Raw genomic sequence first — 22,537 nt, 5'->3', positions numbered from 1 at the left:
GAGCAGTGTCCTGTGATCCAGCCATAGCTACGCTTCACAGTAGTTTACTTTCCTGGGAAAAATTCGGCAGAGTTTCCCCTGTAAACTGACCTCTGAACCAAATCAACCTGTCAAATGAACCAAGAAAGCTTCAGATTCTGCAAAATTTTGGCAGAGTCTCCTTTGTAAAATGGCTCTGTGTACTAAAAACAGACCAAAAAACAGCTCAAAAAACCACTGTCTCTCTAACACTGTAAGCTGTGGGTAAACCTGTCCTGCACCTGTACTGTCTCTGCTGTCCTGTAAGCATAGACTGCGACAATGCCTCAACGGCAGTCAGTAAAGCAAAGATGCAATCCCAACTGTCTAACTCACAGTCAATACATCCTAGCTGCCTATCTAAGGGTGCTCGAGGGATCGCTCCAAGACCTGTATCACCGAAAGGATCTCAACATTCGAGAATCCCCCAGCTAAAATAAACCTCACTGACCCTCAACAAAGGCTGAGTAAATCTGACAGTACATAGACTTTCTTGACAGATATGCAACCAGAACAACTCCAAACAAATGAGATTGTTGCAAGAGGTGGCGTTATAGCCAATAACCCTCATAGGTGACATTGACCTCATAGCTAATGTCATGTCTAGGAAGCTGGCATAAGGCAGGTTTCCACCTTGAATATTCCCGCCTTCAGCTCATATGTGGAATTGACTTGCAAGATAACACTATGCTTAAAAAAAGGAGTTTGCACTCAAATAATGGAAGGAAAGCTAGCATGGACTCAAATTATTTTGTGAAGTGATGAGGCATCAACATGACTTCAAATAAACTAACCATGCATGTCTTAGAGGTTGAACAAAAGCTAACATGGCTCAAAGGCATGTGTCTTGAGGTTTAGAGGTTGAATGACTGGTAATCTTTAGATGACAAAGGCTAATCAATTTCCCTGGAGATAAATCCTTAGTGTAGAGCAAAAAGTGATATTTTCATGTTAAAACTTTTTGTGCAAGCACTTAGGAAGGATGCATGGTTGGTCTTATCAAATGCTTTAAGAGCATGGATAGTGTCTAAAAGCAACTATATGCATACTTATATGTCAAAGAAACCACATGGGAAAAACCTTTGCATTTATTCATGAACGCATGAAAAAAATTAAAGATTTTTAGAAACCCCAGAATCCTCACTATTTTAAGCGAGTCTTCTATGCCTTGCATGGATTTTTTATTGATGGGTTCTCTCCTTTATATTTAAGCTGAGTAGATACAAGTTAAGCATGATGTTGGTCTTGTTGCTTTGTAAGATTTTTGAAGCAAACGTTGATTGTATGACCTAACTCTTATCGAAAGTACTATTTGCCTTTGGTAAGAAAATCCTATGTTGAAGAGTCAAATTATGAGGTCTTTCTCTTGCCTTATCCATGAGGGTTTTCCTCTATGGTAAGATTGTTCAAAAGAACAACCTTCTTATCCTCCTCATTGGAAGAATCTTTAAGAGTGGACAATTGTTGAAACAATAGACTAAGAGCATCTATGTGCTTTTAAGTGTATCACCCAACTGAAATTAAGAGCTATTTAGCTGAATTTTGAGAAAAAACATGGAGCTATTGATGTTACCTCCAAAAGTGGTCTCCAAAATTGCCCACTTCCTTAGGCCCATTTGTAAGATTAAAATGATGAAGAAGATTATTTGCTAAACCAAGACCAATGAGTGTAGGAGACAATTTAGTTTTGTCAATCCATGTCGAATGTTGATGTGGATTGGTTCGAATCTGCTGAAGCTCATCATGAGAGACTGTTTTCAAAACACCTTTCTGCATTATAAGAAATTGGATTTTGGTTTCCATATGGAAAAAACCAATACATCAATAGTGATGCCATATTTGTGTTATCCAATATTGGCCACCTTGAATGTGAAGTCGGTGGGAATGGCCGCTTAAAAATTTCTTTTAAATGCAATAAAATTTCATAATATTTTGAAGTTTGAAATCTGTAAATGATCAAACTAGTGTTTGCTATGTTTGGCATAACCGTTATCGGTCGCCTTATAACAGATCTGCAAGTGTGTGAATGTATAAGGAATGCCAATGCTCCAGTCAAAACAAACGGTTTTAGAAATCAGACAAATCAGACATTGTATGCAAGATTTATGCTAATTTATTGACCTTAGGATAGGGACAGGCTTTGATAACCCCTACTTTTAGGAGAGCAGGTTTTGAAAAATTTTAATGACCCAAAAAAAACCCAAAAAAGAGGCACGATAGGGTGGTTGAGACGCAACAACAAAAAAGCAAGAAGACAAATTTAGCAATGCGAAAAGAAAAAGTGCAAAATACATGCAGCTGAAAACAATGATGCAAGAAGTAGAGGTAAGCAGGTGAGCACCAAAATTTCGGAACCTAGGATGCCTATACAAAGCGCCAAAGGACGAGCACAAAAGAAGAGCAAGAGAACTGTGTAGTAAAACCTATGTGTGCTAGTGTGAGCACACCAAACCTACACTCTCCTCACTTTCTCTCCACACAAAAACCAAGGAAAAAATGAAGGCATAGCCCTTGGCATACTTAGCAACATGCTACAAAGGTTTCAATTCTTGAAGTCAAAACTTCTTAGGAAGCCACCCTTCGGAATACTGTTCTCTGTTCTGATTCAAGCAAGAACACTCACCATTGAGTTAAGCTTCCTTGTTGTTTATACCTCCAAATAATGTGTGATTAAGCTTGAATTATTTGTTATCTAAGGTCATCCAAGTGTAGAATAAGCATATGAATGTATATCTAAGAACAAGTTAAGTACACATGTATCTCCCTTATTTATTGGTTTGATATATTCACTTTTTTTCCATCAAGGTTTGCCTTTTTTGGCCCCAAATAAGAATACGCAATAGTCAATGCCACACTTGAAAGTTCTAAAGAACCCCCAATTCATGGCACAAGTAAAAGAAGATGCAGTTGACCATCCTCAACTGTAGGCTGGCGTCGTACTCGTACCTACCCTGGTAACTCAAATTTTACATTAATAATACATGAGTAGATTTTGGTAAGAGAAGCCTTAGATTTCCTTGAAGAGGTATTAAAAAAAGTGATTTGCATCACATAGGATAAGCATGTGTTTTCTAAGTCATGTCAAAAAAGGAACTATTTAATGAAAGTATTGTTCTTCTTGAAGTTAAACCAATTTGAACACTATTGAAAGCAATTTATTTTCAAATCCATCAATTTCCTTAGCAATTCATCAATGCATGTAGCAAGATGAAGGATTGGGTAATATGATGATAGATTATGCATCCAAAGACGATGTCTTAAGTAAACGATAGGCACTATCAAGGTCATATCTTCAAAATAGGGAATAATCTAATCAACCATCCTTAATCAGACATATCTAAGGAACAACTTTGATCTTTATGAACCTCTCCAAATTCCACCCTCAAAATGACTCCTATGAGCTTGCTGATTTTTAAGTATGAAATTAGTCGAGCCATTTTGTAGACTACATATTAGATAAATATGGGTTTGCATGTGAGATGTAAAGCTATAGGGTGAATGTGTGCATATTGGGACTGAGATGATCCACTAAAAAACTTCTATAGGATATTGGAAGACTATCGTACAAGCACAAAATTTTCAAAATTCTATTTTTACTAACATTGTCTTAGAAAATTGTCCCACATACATAGAGGGCTATATTGCGGCTAGGAAATTATTTTGTATGGTATATGCCTTCTCATAGTGTGTATTATTAATCAAAATTAATTAGTGTTGAGCTAGTGAAATCATTCATAAAGGATAAGGATAATGATAAATGACTAATTTTAAAAGATGTATGTTCTAAACATGTCATAAATAAGAATATGATGCTGATATTGTTTAAGCTCCCTACATCTCATTGTCTTGTTATTATTTCAAGTCTTTATTCTCATCCTGCTCTTGGGTGCAGTCCGATTCATGGCACTTCGCCATGCTATGTCAAGTGTTGGGAGCCCTTTGTCAAGGTCATTACTCAGTGGCATACATATGCCAAGACTTTGATGGCTTCAAAATACCGCAAAATCCAAGAGCGTGTTGAAGATGTAATTAAATAGGCTCCCATCAAGAGACTGATATCAAAATGAGTATTCACCAAACCAATAAGAAAGCTGACCATTCTTGATACTTCGTAACATCAAGTACATATGACGCTGAAAATTGGATGAGAAAATGAAAGCTCTCTATCAATAATGCTCATTGCTTTCCTCAAGAGAGACATATGTTATTGTTGTCATTAATCTATGCAAGTCAATGGTACCTCAAACTTTAATGATTTAGTTGGTAGCTTGTTTTCTAAAGAGATCAAATGGAAGTATGTGGATGAAAGCAAGCAAAGTGGCGCCCTCACTATTGATTTGAGATAGAAAAAAATTTAACAGAAAGCTTGTGGGCCAACATATCTTGTGAACATCGCAAACAAGTCTCAAGATAAGGAAATTGAATGCTTTCTTTGTAAGGAGAAGGGTCACATCAAGAAGAAATGATATAAATTGAAACTAGAGAAGAAGAAAAAGTGTGGAGATGGCAAAACAAGGCTAAGATAGAGGATACAATGGTGTTACTAGTAATGAGCAAAGATGTTTTAGTTGCCTCTTCTCTACTTGCATATCTATTGGCCAGTGAAGATGGCTCTTTATTATAGATTAATTTTGGATTATGTAACATCCTTTTTTGTTATTCGGCAATACATATGACAAAAGCATACATATGGTTCTTTATTTGTGCTTATGAATATTACCAAGAGTCTAATTTCTGTTGGGCAAATAGATGATTGTGGCTATCATGCATGCTTTGACAATGGCACTTTGAAGATTCACAAAGGATCTTTGGTGTTAGTTAAAGCAAACAATTGTGGTACTCTTTATTCTTTATATGTGTTTACAATTCAGGGTCATGTTGTAAATATATCCAAACAACAAAATGCCTATTTGTGGCGTCGCTGATCAAGTCATTTGAACCAAAATGAAATGAAATTTCTATTTATTTGCATTTTAGACTTTGAATTGTGTGAGCAATGTGTATGGAAAGCATGCTAGATCGGTTTGTTCTAGTTTGTCAAACAAGAAAAAGCTTAAGAAGTTAGAGAATCTAGTATATTCATACGTGAGCAATGGTATGGAAAGCATGCTAGATCGGTTTGTTCTAGTTTGTCAAACAAGAAAAGCTTAAGAAGTTAGATCTAGTGTGTGACCTATGTCTACAAGATCAATAAGTGGTGCTACATATTTTATGACTTATAACTCACAAGGTTTTTGCATATCAATTAAAGCATAAGATGATGCAGTGTATGTCATTCAACAACAAATTTGATTAGGAAGCTTAAGTGCTTCCGGACTTGTAATGGTGGAGAGTATGTTTCTAATGACTTTCAACTTTTCCATGATACAAATGGCATTTGGAGAGAGCTTATTGCTCCTCACACTTGCCCAAAAAGTTGTTTTTGAGAGAATGGAACATACAATTCAAGAAAAATTTTGCAACATGTTATCTCATGATAAGTCGGCAAATAACTTTGGGTTGATGCTCTTAAGATTGTAGTTCATTTGATAAATCGCTCATCGCATGACAATTGATGGTGACATTTGAGAAGAAGCTTGGAGTGACCAAAAGCGATCATATGGTCATTTGTGAGTCTTTGGTTGTGACATTTTTTCATGTAACCAAAGAGCTTAGAAAGAAGCTCTAGCCTAAGTTTACAAAGTTTACAAAGTGCATTTTCATTGGCCATGAAAAAAATGGTGAAATGGGTTATCACTTGCATATCCAGTTTCTTATAAGATTATCCGTAGCAATGATGTGATATTAAATGATAAGAAAAAACACAACAATCTTCACAAAGATATTGAGGTGAAGAAGATTCCGTTCCAAGATGTTATGCCATATGTTCATGAACAAAAAATAGATGTTATCCTTGTGGCACAAGGTGAAGAAATGTGCAAAGTGATGATCCTAGTAGCTCTAACCACGTTAAAAGTAGTGGCAACACATCAAAGGGTGCTAAGTTCTCATGCAACTTCACCTTCAATGAATATATTTTAACACTATTCTTCCAAGCGATGAGAATATTATCCACATAGGATCCAAGCTAAATGACTCACAATCTATAGCTTTTTTGTGTAGAGACGACGATCAGCTTTGGTCCAATTATGCCCTTGAGACTTTACAAAAGCATTAAAACTTATATTACCATTCCCATGGTGCCTAGCACCTACTTCAAACCATACAAGCTTCTTGTAAGTTTCAATAAAACCCTCTAAATACTTCATGTAAATGTTCTTGTAAGAACTTTATCTTAACATCCATTTGGACCAACTCCACGTCCTCTTTGACAACAATTGTCAGCAAAGTAGTCATTTTGACAACTAGTGGCTAGCCACTCATCCCACTAACTTATAGACCATCCTTTGTATTATCTAGACACACAAACAATAAGGAGCTTCACTGTTGATTGCACGTCAATTTTGGGTAGCTTGCTGATATAGCAAATGTTTGTTGCTAAACAATAAGTTTTTAGCAAATGCTTTGTTGCTTGCTTTTGGCACCCAATTTGCTACATATAAGTGAGGCCAACATGCTAGTTGTGCATGCACTGTGTATTGTGTATTGACTAACTTTGATCTAGGGACCAAAGTATCTCTAAGGGGAACACTTCTTGTCTCGAACATGTGAATCTCTGTAACTATGTTCTTAGCTTTCAATCGCGCCTGATGTATGCGCAATCCTTTAGCGAGGGCCAATCAATCTCATTGTGCACTGTTGGGTAGTTCATCAGCAGTGACATAGAAGTTGAGGTGCCCTATCAAGAATCTGATGAGACAGGACACATGCCCCCAAGCCTAGTTTGAACCTGAGAAAAAGAGCCATGTGTTCCTGTCCAGGCTCACAGCCTAGGGGCCTTTCAACCTTTGCCTTGGAACCTAGTGAGCTCTAGAGCTCCTAACTTTTCAATTCTGCCGATGATCCTCTTTGGTTCACTGCGTGCTTTGTCTTTCCATTAAATTTTTTGAATCAGCAGTCGCATCTCATAGCTAATGGCAGTTTCAAAGAAGGTACATGGGTTGGTAGTGCTCCCCACCCATATTCATTGCCATTTCCAAAAGCCGAAGTGAGGGTTTCCCCTCATCTCATATGGTATGGCATGTGGTCTGTACTCGGCTTCTTGGCAATTCCCTCGCTATCAAGATAGAGTAGGTGCACGAGAGAGAAAAAGAGAGAGAGCTTCAAAATATTTATCAACCATCATCTTTCCTATTACAGAAATGTGTATCATCTCTCAAAATGTTCTAGAATAGTTTTTGATTTCGTACATGATGGATGTGATCGATACCAAGTTAATATTGAGTACTCCACCCCCCTCAATTTTTCTGATGGCTTCAATGAGACGAGAGTAATACAACAGCAACTGGGTCAGTGTAAGTTTAAGGATCTCCATTCCACACAAGAAATTACTGAAAGATCTGATGACATCTTCATGCATCAACTTGATTGCCCCCCTCCACCGCTCTGCAAAGTCTTTTACCAAGGGTTCCACCTCTTCGATTTTGATGGGTTGCCCACTACTTGATGCTGAGTCCTCACCTACAAATAAAAGGAAGGCATGACATTCTGCAGTGCCAATATGATCAAATAAGCACAAATGGCCATTTTGATTACCGGTCCTTGTCTTCACAAACATGATTAGCTGCTGGAAATGCTCCAAGAGAAGCGCTTCCTGCTTGGTTTGCAAAAATCGAATTCGCTTAAATGATTTTATCAGCGTAGAGCTTTACATATACACATGGTTTCAACAAGACCAACTTTAAGTAAAGCCACAGTAGTGAATCAATTCCCAAATAGCAGCTCCAACAAAGTGTTTCTTACCAAAAACACAGTCTGACTGCTCTTGAGAAGCTCCTCAAACTGCTGTTGTGTTTTTCCGTCCTCGATTCCAGCTTCCTGTTCATGACCACCAAAAATGGAGCACTTACATCCTTGACCCTTGTGGACATCAGACAAGCAGGAAAAAACAGAAAGGAGATGTGTCACCTTGAACACAGATAGCACCATATCATAGTTGTTAATCAGAAATATCGTCTGTTGCTTTTGATGTTTAAAGCATCTAGCCAGCTTGATTAGCAAATCATCTACTGCAACGCGTAGTCTGTCCAGATTCAGTTCTAGCTGCATCAACAAAGACATCCAGGAACTTGTGTCAAACAGTGATATTCATGACGGCATGCTTTCATTTTTAGCCATGAAACACAAGATGACGATACATGTCTTTGTCAATTAACCTATGCACGCATGTGTGGTTTCAAGACTTGTCACGTGACACATGTGACAAAACCCTTACCTGGCCATCACCATATTCCACATTAAGCTGAAGGAGGGAGGCTGCATATTCTGCATATCTACGTATTACGTAATGCGGATGCACATCATCCTCCCACAATGTCCGAACATTCGCTGTCCGAAGGCTAGTAAGATGCATGTCAAAGACCATCTTGAACCTTGGCCACAACATTATGTTGACCTACAATCCACATCTTGGTAAGTGTTGTCCAGGCAATTAAACAATTATGCAAAGCCAGAATCTTCATCACCTTGTCAAGATATGAATCCAGACATGGAACTCGCCTCCTTGACATTATAAGCTGCAGATAGAATCTGAGATCAGTCCATATTCATATACCAAGGCTTCACCACAAAGGGGAAAGACACAGCTTTGCTGAATGAAAAACAAATTTTAATCAAAAAGGGTATTTTTCATACCTGGTGTTGATGAGTGAGTCTGATCATAAGCATCAAACCAATTGCATCGTAATGATTCGGTAAGACTGAATTCAAGTGCTCGTCTATAACAGTGAATGGTCCTAGAGAATCATAACACACAAAACCCCTAAGTATAACAAACTTCAGTTGCCTTAACCGTATTTAATTGCTGATTGGAGACAAAAATACAGTAACCACATCGACTTCTCATCCATAGAAGCCCCTACAAGCAACCAAGCCACTCATTGCCCAGGTTTGTGAAAACACAAGAGTCACAGATGGGGCAATTGAACAGGGACAAAACAGGCAGATAATTGAATAGACACAAAGTGTATGCAAGTTCAATGCAGTTAGTTTTAAAGCTTAATACATTCTAACACAGGACATATTGATTGCTGACAGAAAAAAATAAGCACGTGATACACACCTGCAAAGATCTCATGGAAGATGCTATCCTCTCCAAAAAAGCTATGGCAGAACAAATACCTGAAAAATAAACCTGCCTATACTTGAGTATACACATAGAAGCATGGTAGCCTTGTGACAAAGGATGAATCATATTAATCTAGTACTCAGAAGTTGCTGTGTCCATCAGAAGCTTGTGCAAGCTTCGGAATAGAACTTCGTAAGGATATTTGGTTCCACTTGCTTCTACTATGTGCGGTATTAGAGCGGGCTGATCGACGTCCTGATAAAAACACAAAGGCTTGCTACACATCCATTGTTACCTTTACTGAAAGACCGTTGGATAGTAGATGTACCTGCAAAATTTTTGCTCTGTCTCCCAAAGAGAAAACAGATGATCGATTCCGCAATGGCTCCCTTGAGCGCGAAAAGAGTCCTACGCTTCTTGTGTCCTCTACACCAATGAGATCATTCCTTGTTGCGATGTCTAGTTGAACCTTTTCCAATGCTTGAATGTAAGTTCGAAAATGTGCACTTAACACCTGTCAAAATGATTCATTAGACAATGTTACAAAGCAAGACCTCCCAGAGACTGATATTGAGCTTCAAGTTGAAAGGACCTTGTTTAGAGTATCTATGTAAGCCATCCGAACTTCCAGATAAACATCTTTCCCATGTTCATGCAGAAATGTGGCTATATACCTGTCAAAAGTACAAACAGGGAAAATCAAATTTGTGAAAAACACTTCCCTACCTGGTACCTCCCTCCCTCCTTTCCCTAGGTCTCCATGGTAGGAGAGATGATCTGATTCACATACCTCTTCACAGAATGCACATCCCCCAAACCATCCCCTTTTGTTTTCCTACCCCAATACATACGTCACTCAATACACGTGGTGGTAAAAGAGGTGAAGACAGTGCCCTGTCGTTTCTGCAATCAAATACTAACAAAGCACAACTCCTTGAGCTTGAAATAGGCAGCGGTCATCTGACAAGGCAGTAAAATAATGCAATAACACCACAACTGAACAAGAAACACCAAACTGGTTACTGTACTGAAGAGAACACTTAAGAGAGTGGGGCAGAGTTCTCCACTCAGGAGTCAGAGAGATTGGCCCCTCAACATGATGAATTGTCGCTGTTACAAAACTTCTGTGAGCCCCCTCCACATGAATTGCTCACTTATGGGGCCCCTAGCTTAAATATATGTGCCGTGGGGACTTGGCTCCTAAAAGCACTATCACACCTTGGTGGCATGGCATGCTGGCACCGGATCAGAAGGAATGAGGACGAGCCAAGCCCGACTTGGCTCCTAAAAGCAATATCACACCTTGGTGGCATGGCATGCTGGCACCGGATCAGAAGGAATGAGGAACTCAGGCGTGCTTGACGGCATGTTTTTCGTGAGTTGACATGGCACCATACAGACGGATGATGATGTAGACTTGGAGCGAAACACACGAACAGAAGCTGCAAATAACTGAACTTGAATATATATATATATATATATATATATATATATATATATATAGAGAGAGAGAGAGAGAGAGAGAGAGAGAGAGAGAGAGAGAGAGAGAGAGAGAGATGAAATGAAATGAAATGTTATATTAACGTCTTCAAAAGGCCAAAATGACCTATGAGACCAAAAAGTTACAATTGGTGAATCTGATACCATGTCTGAGTACGGAAATTACCAAGTTACAAAGAACTAACACTAAGGCACTAAGGAGAAAGGAAATAAGGGGGGGGGGTTTGTGGGTTCAGATGAAATCTCTCATCGGTCGCTGTCGGATCTCATCGACTTCCTCCATGGTCAGAACTCTGGTTGGGCGTCTTGCATGTCGAGCTAGAGTGATCTATATCTTCTGTTGCAACCTTCGTCGGTAGTGGGAGACCCCCGAGGTCGTGGACGTCTGGATCTGCCAAGTTCAGTGGCTCTGTCAAGTAGTGTACCTCTAGTATGGGTAGGCTGTAATGACTGCTCCGTTTTCTCTCCTTTGTCTGGTGTAAAGAACTCTGTGATTCGTCTCTGAGACTGTCTTTTCCCTGATGTCCTCAGCAAGCTCTCCCTAAGTTTGCGCAGCTCTAGTAGGAACAATCCGAGACACTTCTGATCCTTGTATCTCATGACTCTAGAAAAAGGTCCGAACCCTTCTCTGAACAAGCAGTGGAAGCGTCCGCGTATCTCATAGTATGCCGGGTAGTGGCATGTGTAGTGCAGTTCTGTCTCTCGCTCTAAGTTACATAGGTGACATATCCTGGCAAATGTATGGCAAGATATGCAAACTCAGTATATTCCTCGAGAACCAGAAGCAGTTCTAAATCATTGTACCTGTCATTCGCGTCAAAAGTCTTATGACGAGTACTTAATTAAATGGAAGGGTCAATCTGAAAGGTTTGCTACTTGGGAACCTGTTAGAGCTTTGAAGGCTCAGTATCCCCACTTCATTGATGAGGACATCAATGATTCTTAAGGGAGGAAGTATGCTATGTCCCGCTCACAGGAGAGGGGATCTAGCCCAGATGCCGTCGGGATGGGCGTCCAGTGTTCGGGCGGACGTAGTGTGAACACAGCCAGTGTGGCCGGCCATTATTATAAAAGGGAGGCCAAGGCCCCATTTGCGGTTATCGACTCCCACTGGCAGAGTGCCAGTGGTTAGCCAACGAGGCTAGGAGTGCGCGAGGTCACGTCGAGGAGGTATGGGACGCTCGGTCTTACAAGTGCACGCCTACGTCCTGGGACGTTGGCCCACCACGGGGAGCTGCCGGATGGTGGCTATGGTCGGGTGGTTCGTCCGACGCATATCTGTAGGCGGCATAGTAATAGGGAATGGCCGTTTTCAGGTCTCCGTTCCTCGTTCCCATTCCAAGTTCCCGTTCCGTATTTCAAACATGAGTACTCGTAACAGGGAATGGCATTTTGTTCCGCGTTCTTGTTCCTGGTAACTATGGTAGGTGGTTTGTGTAGCCGGGAGATCCTTTCTCTTTGTTCGTTTCAAGCGGTCACCTCCACTAAGATATGGGGGGAATATGCCACATCTCTCTACACAGCATCAGGGCAACCACCTCTGCCGGACACACTAGAGACATGCCCGGAGACATGTTCTTGCTTTACTGTCGAGAGGGTAACGAAAGCCATTGACAGGATGTAGACAAAGGAGAGCACATGATCATGATGGTCTGGTAGCAGAGCACTTCATCCATGCCAGAGATATGCTTGCAGAGCTCTTGGCTATGATGTTTAATCGAGCCATGTATGAAGGCTTCCCGGAGACTTGGAGTATGTCTACGATTGTGCCTATTTTCAAGTTAGGAGATCCCATAATTCTCGCGAATTATCGCACCATCATGGTGGGTCAGACATTAGGTAGCTTGTATGCATCCGTTCTTGAGCAGGAGCTGAGTAGATGGGCAGAGCGAGAGGGCATAAGAGCACCAGGGCAAGCAGGTTTCATGAGAGGTTTCTCCACTCTTGACCAAATTTTGACACTCAGAGCTATTATTGAGGAGGGTAGACACCATGGCAAGAGGATCTATTGTAGCTTTGTGGATTTCCGCAAAGCGTTTGACACAGTGCCGGGAGCCAGACTTATACGTAGACTACAGGACATGGGTGTGCCTACAGAGCTGATATGGGGTATTCTGGCTCTATACAGGACAGTGATGGGGCGGGTAGGCACCACTGAGGGAATGTCTAACATGGTCCACTCCACTATTGGAGTAAAGCAGGGATGCCCCCTATCCCCGACTTTTTTTTGGGATGTATGTGGATGAGTTTTCGGACTATGTAGAGCGTCAGGGGGACAGGGGGCCTCGGCTAGCAGGGACATGGATTTCGCTGTTAGTATATGCTGAAGATATTGTGTTGATTTCTGACTCTCCACAGGGGATGCAGCGTCATTTGGATGCTCTGCATACATTTGCTCGTGATAGTGGATTGTCTGTCAATTTGGGGAAAACCAAGGTTATGGTGTTCAACACCACACCACAGTGGGTCAGGAGGTCGGCACCCACATTTACGTATGGCCAGGAGACTCTGGAGTACATAGATGCATATACTTATCTTGGGGTAGTCTTCGGTGGACCGGTGTTTTCACCAAGGAGAGCATCAGAGACTAGATTGACGAGAGCATATGCAGCTTTGGGAGGACTAGAGAGGATGTGTTTCGTAGGTTCAATTTCAGGAACCGCGAACAAAGCTTTGGCTTTTTGACACTCTAGTGACTCCAGCTATGCTCTATGGAGTTCAGGTATGGGGACCCTCAGTAGACCACCATGGGAGATCTGGAGACTGGCAACACAGATGGATGGAGATGTATGGAGAGGCCTTTGGTCTCTACGATCGCTCGGATTATTCGGGCTAAGGCCTCAGTACCACATGAGATTATCCGAGCCGAGCTAGCCCCCCCCCTACCCCCCCCGCGGTGGAGGCATTGATTAGATCAGTATCCTTTGTGCATGGTCAATGGGATCTCCCCAGGGACAGATACGCTCGGCTTGCCCTGGAGTCATCTCGACAACTAGCTCTACAAGGCGATACAGCATGTTGGTATGGACAAATGACGGCATGGTTTCAGTCGCATGGTCTCAACATGGATAGACTACCTCCGCTTCAATACTGCCTGGATGCACCCTCTGTCTCTCACACGGATAGAGGTCACCAGACTCATACGTCAGGATCTGATTCAGCTAGATACCAGGAGCACATGGATACAGCCGACCCAGGAGTTGGGCACGAAGATGGCCTTCTACAGAGAGCATCTTCTCCAACTCACGGAGGACGGCTTTGTGACTAGGTCTGCATACATGGATACACACTTATCTCATGGGATAAGATGCGCTATTGGATAGATATACACATCCTCACATCAGCTCCAGATCGAGATTGGCCAATTCCGAGGGGTGTCGGCAAGGGCCAGGATATGTCACCTATGTAGCTTAGAGCGATAGACAGAGCTGCACTACACATGTCACTGTCACTACCCGGCATACTATGAGATACGCGGCCGCTTCCCTTGCCTGTTCAGAGAAGGGTTCGGACCTTTTTCTAGAGTCATGAGATACAAGGATCAGAGGTGTCTCGGATTGTTCCTGCTAGAGCTGCGCAAACTTAGGGAGAGCTTGCTGAGGACATCAGGGGAAAGACAATCTCAGAGACAAATCACAGATTTCTTTACACCAGCCAGAGGAGAGCCAATGGAGCAGTCATTACAGCAGATCTTAGAGCCTACTCATACTAGAGGTATGCTGCTTGACCGAGCGACTGAGCTTGGCAGATCCAGACACCCACGACCTCGGGGGGTCTCCCACTACCAACAAAGGCTGCAACAGAAGATACAGATCACTCTAGCTCGACATGCAAGACGCCCAACCAGAGTACTGACCATGGAGAAGGTCGATGAGATTCGGCAGCGACCGATGAGAGATTTCATCTGAACCCACAAACTCCCCCCCCTATTTCCTTTCTCCTTAGTGTTTTAGTGCTAGTTCTTTGTAACTTTGTAATTTCCGTACTCAGACATTGTATCAGATTCACCAATTGTAACTTTTTGGTCTCATAGGTCATTTGGCCTTTTGAAGACGTTAATATAACATTTCATTTCTCTCTCTCTCTCTTGCCCTGGAGTCATCTCGACAACTAGCTCTACAAGGCGATACAGCATGTTGGTATGGACAGATGGCATCATGGTTCCAGTCGCATGGTCTCAATATGGATAGATTACCTCCGCTTCAATACTCCTTGGATGCACCCTCCTTGTCTATCACACGGACAGAGATCACCAGGCTCATACGTCAGGATCTGATTCAACTAAATACCAGGAGCACATGGATACAGCCGACACAGGAGTTGGGCACGAAGATGGCCTTCTACAGAGAGCATCTTCTCCAACTCACGGAGGACGGCTTTGTGACTAGGCCACCATACATGGATACACACTTATCTCATAGGATAAGATGCGCTATTGGACAGATACGCACATCCTCACATCAGCTCCAAATCGAGATTGGCCGATTCCGAGGGGTGCCGGCACCACCACGTCGGCTTCGCCCAATTTCACTTTAAGGCGGCTGACATGAAACACTGGATGTACACTAACATCCGAAGGAAGAGCCAGTTTGTAGGCAACTTGGCCAATCTTCTTTGTGATCAAGAACGGACCACAATATCTAGCTGAAAGCTTATAATGCTTGCCTGTTCGCATAGTCTTGGAATCCTTGGGTATCTTCAAATAGACCCATTGTCCCACATCTAGAGTCCTTGGAGACCTCTTTGATTAGCATAAGTAGTAACTCGGTCACGAGCCGTTCTTATACTATCCTTAGCCAATTCGAGCATTTCTTGCATGTCATAAAGGAAATCACGAGCTTGGCGTTCCTTGACTTTCTCTAAGCCAATAGCAATTGGGAATTTAGGCTCAAATCCATACATCAGCATGAATGGGCTAAATCCAGTAGCAGAATGCTTGCTACTATTATGGGCAAACTCTGACTGTGGAAGATACCTTTCCCAATCAGATTGCCTGTGAGAGACATGGGCTGTCAACATGTCCTCTAACATCTGATTCATCCTCTCAGTTTGCCCGTAGGACTCAGGATGATCAGAAGACGACATACTCAACTTCGTCTGAAGATGAGTAAACACATCTCGCCAAAATCGGCCAGTGAACTTAGTATCTCGATCACTGACGATATCCTCTGGGAGACCATACAGCTTATAAAGATGATCGACAAATAAAATTGCCAACTCATGGCTTTTTACTGTCGACTTCGTTGGTATAAACTTCGCCATTTTTGTGAGTCTATCGACCACAACCCAAATAGCGTCATTGCCCCGACTAGTATTTGGCAAACCAACGATGAAGTCCATGGAAATACTTTGCCATTTGGCATCTCGGATTTCCAATGGGTGTAGCAGGCCAGCTTTCCTAAGGCGCTCTGCCTTATTGACCTGACACTGAGCGCATCTCTTCACATAGCTCTCTATGTAAGAGCACATTCTTGGCCAATAGAAATATCGCTTGACCAAAGCCAAAGTTCTCTGGATGCCTGGGTGCCCAGCGCTAGGAACATCATGGCATTTGCACAAAATCCTTTGTCGAATCTCATCGAACTCCGCAAGAAAAGGCTTATTCCCGTTGGAATCTCTAATGATTTCATCTATTCCCCTACTGGGATTTTTCTTTTCTTCCTCTCCCCACAGACCAATAGTCTAAGGAGTGTCGTCTCTATCCAATCCTCTACAAAAACCCATGTGTGCTACAGAAAGGACCGAATCCTTCGAAGAAGGAGAATCGTTATGAGCTTTGATACCACTATTACAAGCTTGGACACTCCAAGCGATAAATCAATAGCAACACACGAACAGAAACTGCAAATAATTGAACTTGAAGTGTGTGAGAGAGAGAGAGAGAAGGAACAACAAAGTTCCATCCCTAGATGCACCGGCCCCAAAGACTAGCGTCCCTTCCCATATTTCTTTATTATTGCTTCGCAAAAGTACAACTCCCTTAGAGTCAACTCTCCCAAGACTCTAATCTAAATATTCTCTAAGAGTCGCCCTTTGGGCACTTATAGACAGTGCAAGGGATTCCCAAAAGCAAAGCCCCAAAACCATCAGGTTCCAAAGCATTGATCCAAAAGCTACTAGCCCTCAAAAGCACTCAACCTTGCCACGTCAGCACTCAACCCGTGAATGCGGAGCATCTGTACAACGGTGCCACCGTCACAAATTGCTGACATGTCATGCCACTGAAGACGAAGAGGGTTAGGACTCTATCACCAAGAGGTGTATTTTTCCTGTAGCCTTCTTTAAATATGTACTACGTATTTTTATTCATTTTATTTTTACTTGTTTTCCTTGAAACCCTTGAAAAGGTGCAAGTGCACATTGCATGGCCAATGTGAAACGGCTGCGGTCGAACGTGTTTCTCACATCAGGAATCTAGGTCGATCAGTCTGGGACTGATCGGGCCAGTTAACATTGAATTCTGATGAGTATGGAAGCTTGTGTGCGCCAAAATGGAATTTGAGCCACTCGGCAAGTCACAACTTGTGGTGGATACTAGAAATTAAACCCAAAAGGAGCATACTGGATTCGGACACATGGCAAAGAGCAACCTGTAGATCCACGCTCTCTCCAAAAGCTCATCGCAAGTGGGGGCCCCAAAACTGAGGGGAGGCTGAAATTTACTCTTTGTGCATTTATAGTGTGTGTGAGTAGTGGGTGCAAGTCCACAACTTTAATTGCCTTCTCCTTTGCCTCGTGTGGCGCGATGATTTTTTCTCGTACATCTCTTTTACCTTTGTACATATGGTAATGCCCCACTATTGGGCTACTCAGATGATCATGTACAGTTCTGTGGGTTTTATGCCTGTTTGACAAGGCTCTTAAGAGCCTTCTGAACAGGAACCAAATTAGCTAATTGATAATCCCCCACAGGTACGCACGTTTTTGCAAGAGAATCTTCGTGCCGATCCCGGACTTATTAGCCACTCCTACCCTTACTTCATCGCGCATCGGGCACGCTCCCATCTGCATCGCTTTGTCTTACAGGGCATAAGCCATAAAGAATTCTAGATTACACATGGGTTTTCGCGGAGAATCTGACAGAGATAACACCTCTCGATAGACAGGCAAAGAGAAGTTGAAATCCAACGCGGGAACTGAAGAAAAGAATGACGATTTAGACAAATTCTTGGTGGAAAAGTTTGTCAAAGCGGAATACAAACGTCAACTGCAGGTTGATACATGTGTGAAAAGATTGATCAAGTACTCTAGAGACTTGAGATTTGCAAAATACCTGAAGAATTACCCGATTGATGAGATTTACTAGAGATGGCCAGCTAAAAGGACAAACGAGTGTAAAAAAAAAAAAACAAAACTTGTACTCGCAAAAAGAGTTGGACAGAACTCTTGAAAAGAAGATGAACCAAGCGACCACCAGAAGATAAGCCAAAGAGTTACAGTGCACCAACAAGAGTGCGGAAGAAAAGGAAAGACGAAGGCAGGACTGATACCAGCTTTCATGGGGATCGCCAACCCTGACCAGCTGAACGAAAGTACTGAACTTTACAAAGCATGGGGCAAAGTGCCAGACAGGGAAGCCCTTATCTTCTTTGATGGAGAAGCCAAGGCCAACTTCATTTCAACCGAATTCGCAGCTTGACTTGGAATTACTCCCGAGGAAATGGGACCACCGGTCGAGGCTGTTCTAGAGGCACCCGGACGGGATCTTGCCACTACACATCATTGGCAAACTACGTTTGCATTGTCAAGGGTAATTAGGGCACGAGAACTTTTACATCATGCCTTTGGAAGGGTGTGACGTCCTCTGAGGAATCCCTTGGTTCCCCAAGAACAATGAAGTGGTCGATTATAAGGCAAGGAAGGACATCTTGAAGAATGAGAAGGGTAAAGAGATTGTACTTGATGTGAAATTGAAAGACCTCGAAAAAAGAACAACGAGATTAACTGCAAGCTCAAGCTAACTCTTTCTCTTGGGGCTTACCAAGCGGGTTGCCTCCTTCATGTCCTGAAGATCACACGATTGATTTGATTCCCGGTAGTACATCACCAAACCGGCCACCTTACAAAGTTAGCCGAGCCCAAAACGAAGAAATAATGAACCAGAACAAATTCCCCATTCCGAGGATCGATGATAAACTCGGCAGACTTATAAGGGTTCTACTTGCTTTAGCCAAATTGATCCGAAGAGTGGTTATCATGAGATCCAAATTGCTCTTGGAGACGTCTACAAGACAAAGTTTGTAGGAATATTTGGTGATGCCATTTGGCCATACTGATGCTCCAGCTACATTCAACTGCATGATGGATAGGATTTCCAGAGAGTACCAATCGTTTGTGGGCACTTTTTTTGATGACATTATCGTCTTCTCCAAGAATAAAGCAGAACACAGACATTACCTGTTGTAGGTTTTCCAAGCACTGCGGAAGCATAAATTGGTTATAAATGCAAAAAAGAGCGAGTTTTTTCTTGTCTAAGATAATGGGACACGTCGTCTCCGTAGGAGTGGTAAAGATGGACCCGGCCAAAATTGAGACTATTCTTGATTGGCCTGATTTGAAGAATGTTTACGAAGTTCGAAGCTTCCTGGGCTTGTGCTCGTATTATCGGCAGTTAATTCAAAACTTTGCAGAGATAGCTTCTCCTTTGCATGTACTGACTCAAAAAGAGGTTCCTTTTACTTGGGGCCCAACAGAGATTGCAGCCTTTCAGACTCTTAAGGAAAAATTGACTATGAGACCAGTATTGGCCTTGCCAGACTTGAATTGACCCCCTAAAAGTAGGAGAGAGCTCACACACTTATGATCGTCACGATGGAATAAGGTGTACTCACACACATCTAAATGTGGTAGATGATTAGGAGCACAAATTTACACACACATGAAGTAAATGCAATCAGCAGGGCTTCTAGAGAGCAAAATAGGTACTGATCTTACAAATTTAATTGTATAATTCATCGCTCACACAGGATTCAATTAAAGCAAGTGGATAGTAGGTGGATTGCTCTCAATGAGACCTTCTCCCACACACATGTGACGCTACAAAAGACGCTAATGGAGAGATTAATTGAAGACTACAGTTACTTGAAAATCACACTAAATGCAAAGACTAATGAAGATTAAGCGAGCAACCGACACTCAATGCGATCAAAAAAGCAAAATGCAATCTTCTCCTCACCTAATCACCATAGGGTAGTGGAGCATGCCCATACCCAAGTAGTGATTAGAGGGTGAATTTATTAATAATGCAAGAGATTAGACACAATCAATTAAGCTTTTAACGATAGACCGAGGGGCTTTGATACCACTTGTTGGATTAGTTGATGCGGAAGCGCACTCCCTAATCGCCAATGGTTAGCATTAGGCTATGGTGGATGAAGCCTTAGCTTAACCATGGTGTTAGGGTTAGGGTTGGAGAGATGGAGATTAGGGTTAGGTTACACCAATTGCAAGAGCACGAAGGGAGAGAATACAGACACAATAATAGTAGCTAAAGTGCAAATGCTTCATCAGAAAATAGCCTCTTAATTAGGCTTAGTGTTGATGTCTCAAGAACGGCACAAGAAAGCAACAGACAAGCATCGACATTGCTTGAAGTTCAAGAAAGGTGATTGGGTATCTCTTAGGTTTGCAAAGGCATGATTGAGAAAGAAGGGTAAGGAGAAGCTTTATCCAAAGCTAGCATACACAAAAGGACATCAAATTGAGGTAGCTTCATAATACAGAAGTCAATTGTGCCAAAATAGTCCTAAAATTTTTCTTAAAGGGCACCAATGAATGGAGATACTAAAGTCATGCCACCCTTGGCTATTTCAGCTTGAAGAATAACACCAACTTGAGTATTATCAATGCCAAGAGTTCCCGCAAAATGCTCAAAATAAAACTTTACGAATCTCCAAGATCAAAGAAAATCAAAACTTTTTGTTCTTTCACTTGCCTCTGCCATAGACAGAAATCTTCATTTCTTTATAGCCTTGTAGAATTTCAAAAAATCTTTGTGAGTCGTGTTGCGCACTTCAATAAAACTTAATATGACTTAACTATCTTGAATGACTGATTTCCCTCTTTTTGAATAACTAGATTACAGCAGCTACACTACGCACACATAAAAATGTGAAATAATGTCAAATGAAGCCCGTTAAATTATAGGTGCTAAGGTCAAAACGTGGCTCATTGCACCTTCAAAAAAAACAGCCTTAAACTTCGATACGAGCACATGCACAATATCACTATATGCACCACACACTTGACAAAGTAGAGTAAACCTTTTAATCTTTTGCAAACTTCTATAAACACAATAGTATTTCAATCATCCTCCTATAAAACGTCTATAGACACAATAGTATTTCCCTCCATGCTTCAGTACTCAAAGAGAAACTAGGTTTATTGTGATCCCCCCCTGTTAAATTTCTCTGCTAATCTGTGAAATCAACCTACACAAACTGGTTGATTTCAGTGTGAAAACCATCGAACAAGAGCAATTCATTCCATATTAAGTTTTGCAAGGTATCACAAAAATGTTTTCTTGAGCCATGTATGCTTTCTCAATTGTTCTCTCGATGAAAAAATCTGCCCTGATCCCAATGACACAACCAAAGACCAGCCGGGACTTTCAAAAGAAAACAATTCCATGCAGACTTTTACTACTCCCAAAAGCTAGAGTAAAAAAAAAAATCACCTACTTGTACTTCAACAGAACATTCTGTTGCAAAATTTGTATGTTGGTCTTGGGTTTCTTCAGAGCATTAAGTTTTTGCAGCATAAATTCGCGTCCCTGTCAGCAACGGATTGTCCAAAGCAAAAAGTCACTCCAGGATAAAATAAGGTTTGAACTAGTCTATAGTAATTGACAGTAACACATAAGGCAATTGTTGCACTTGTCTCTCAAGCTTAGGAGAACCACCTTATAAATAGCTTTCAGACGTAATTTCTCTACTTCAGGCTCAACATCTTTGTATGCTGCCGAAACTTTGGCAACAGGATCTTCAGCTAAAAAGTGCAACTTTTTACTAAGCACTTGCAGGTTTCTCAAATACTCTTCAGTGATCTGCAGCATAGATCACAAAAAAGTAGGTATTGTCTTAACAATCTCGTTATAACAACTTGGAAATAAAATCATCCTCTATCTGAACCCTCATTCCATGCCTACCTCTCCATCTACAATCGTATCAATCATGTTTGGAGGCACAACGATGTCTTCCAAGAATCTAGAGAGGTTCAGTTCAGCAACCTGTACAGCAGCATTACTGTGAGTGAACCGCTATAGAGACAAAAACCAATACAATGTTTGTAACACATAAACCAACATTATGAGAGGTCTGTCACAGATAAGCTCAGGCATGCAAAACAGAGGCATTGTAACGTCAGCAAAAAATACTTGCCTTTCGATTCTTCAACTTTAGCCCCATGCTCATCGACTGTTCTTGAAGACTCTTTATTTCTGAGCTTATTGACCCAAGGTCTGCCTTTCTTGGTCACAGCACACACAACAATTAAAATACAGTAAACTTGCATATACACACCTGTACATATGCATGCACACAAAAATCTCAATGCAAAAATCAAAAGCAGCGCTATTACAGAACATACCTGAAATCCACCCAACAAAGCTTCCATTTCTGTTAGAATGGAGTCACAGTCTTGAATTTGAGTATGTAAAGAGACCAAATTGTCACTTTCCTTAATATAGTCCTGCAAGAAATCAGAAGTCAAAAACAGTGCTCTCTCTCTCTCTCTCTTTTGGCAGGAACAGTGGCTGTATACTGTGTACAAAGAGACATCTGGGGATGCTCAAAGCCCTATCACCCAAAGGATGTACATGACAGGGAGTACAATGTGATTGTTGTAACCATCCGC

The 22,537-nt window shown here is 41.7% G+C and overlaps 1 protein-coding gene across 2 annotated transcripts; it reads right to left on the bottom strand.

Moving 5' to 3' along the window:
- Nucleotides 1-7,201: 7,201 nt before the first annotated feature.
- LOC147416426 (vacuolar protein sorting-associated protein 52 A-like) lies at nucleotides 7,202-22,423 on the bottom strand. Of its 2 annotated transcripts, none has more exons than XM_086508376.1 (16): nucleotides 22,271-22,423; nucleotides 22,063-22,146; nucleotides 21,831-21,911; nucleotides 21,585-21,728; nucleotides 21,364-21,455; nucleotides 9,777-9,858; nucleotides 9,513-9,698; nucleotides 9,324-9,439; nucleotides 9,179-9,237; nucleotides 8,752-8,852; nucleotides 8,583-8,633; nucleotides 8,333-8,512; nucleotides 8,026-8,160; nucleotides 7,861-7,935; nucleotides 7,654-7,714; nucleotides 7,202-7,578 (listed from the first exon to the last, which is right to left on the bottom strand). In XM_086508376.1, exons 1-16 carry the CDS (start codon nucleotides 22,295-22,297, stop codon nucleotides 7,274-7,276), a joined length of 1,779 nt encoding a protein of 592 aa, XP_086364502.1. In that variant the 5' UTR covers nucleotides 22,298-22,423; the 3' UTR covers nucleotides 7,202-7,273. The 2 variants fall into 2 exon arrangements, with proteins under 2 accessions (XP_086364502.1, XP_086364503.1); XM_086508377.1 differs by having other exon boundaries at nucleotides 7,654-7,711; nucleotides 22,271-22,422.
- Nucleotides 22,424-22,537: the final 114 nt, after the last annotated feature.

The sequence above is a fragment of the Adiantum capillus-veneris genome, unplaced genomic scaffold, assembly GCF_014529385.1.
Source record: "Adiantum capillus-veneris isolate H3 unplaced genomic scaffold, ASM1452938v2 Hic_scaffold_992, whole genome shotgun sequence".
Taxonomy (NCBI): Eukaryota; Viridiplantae; Streptophyta; class Polypodiopsida; order Polypodiales; family Pteridaceae; genus Adiantum; species Adiantum capillus-veneris.
Note: the sequence above shows the minus strand (reverse complement) of the source record. Positions and strands in the feature narration are given on the sequence as shown.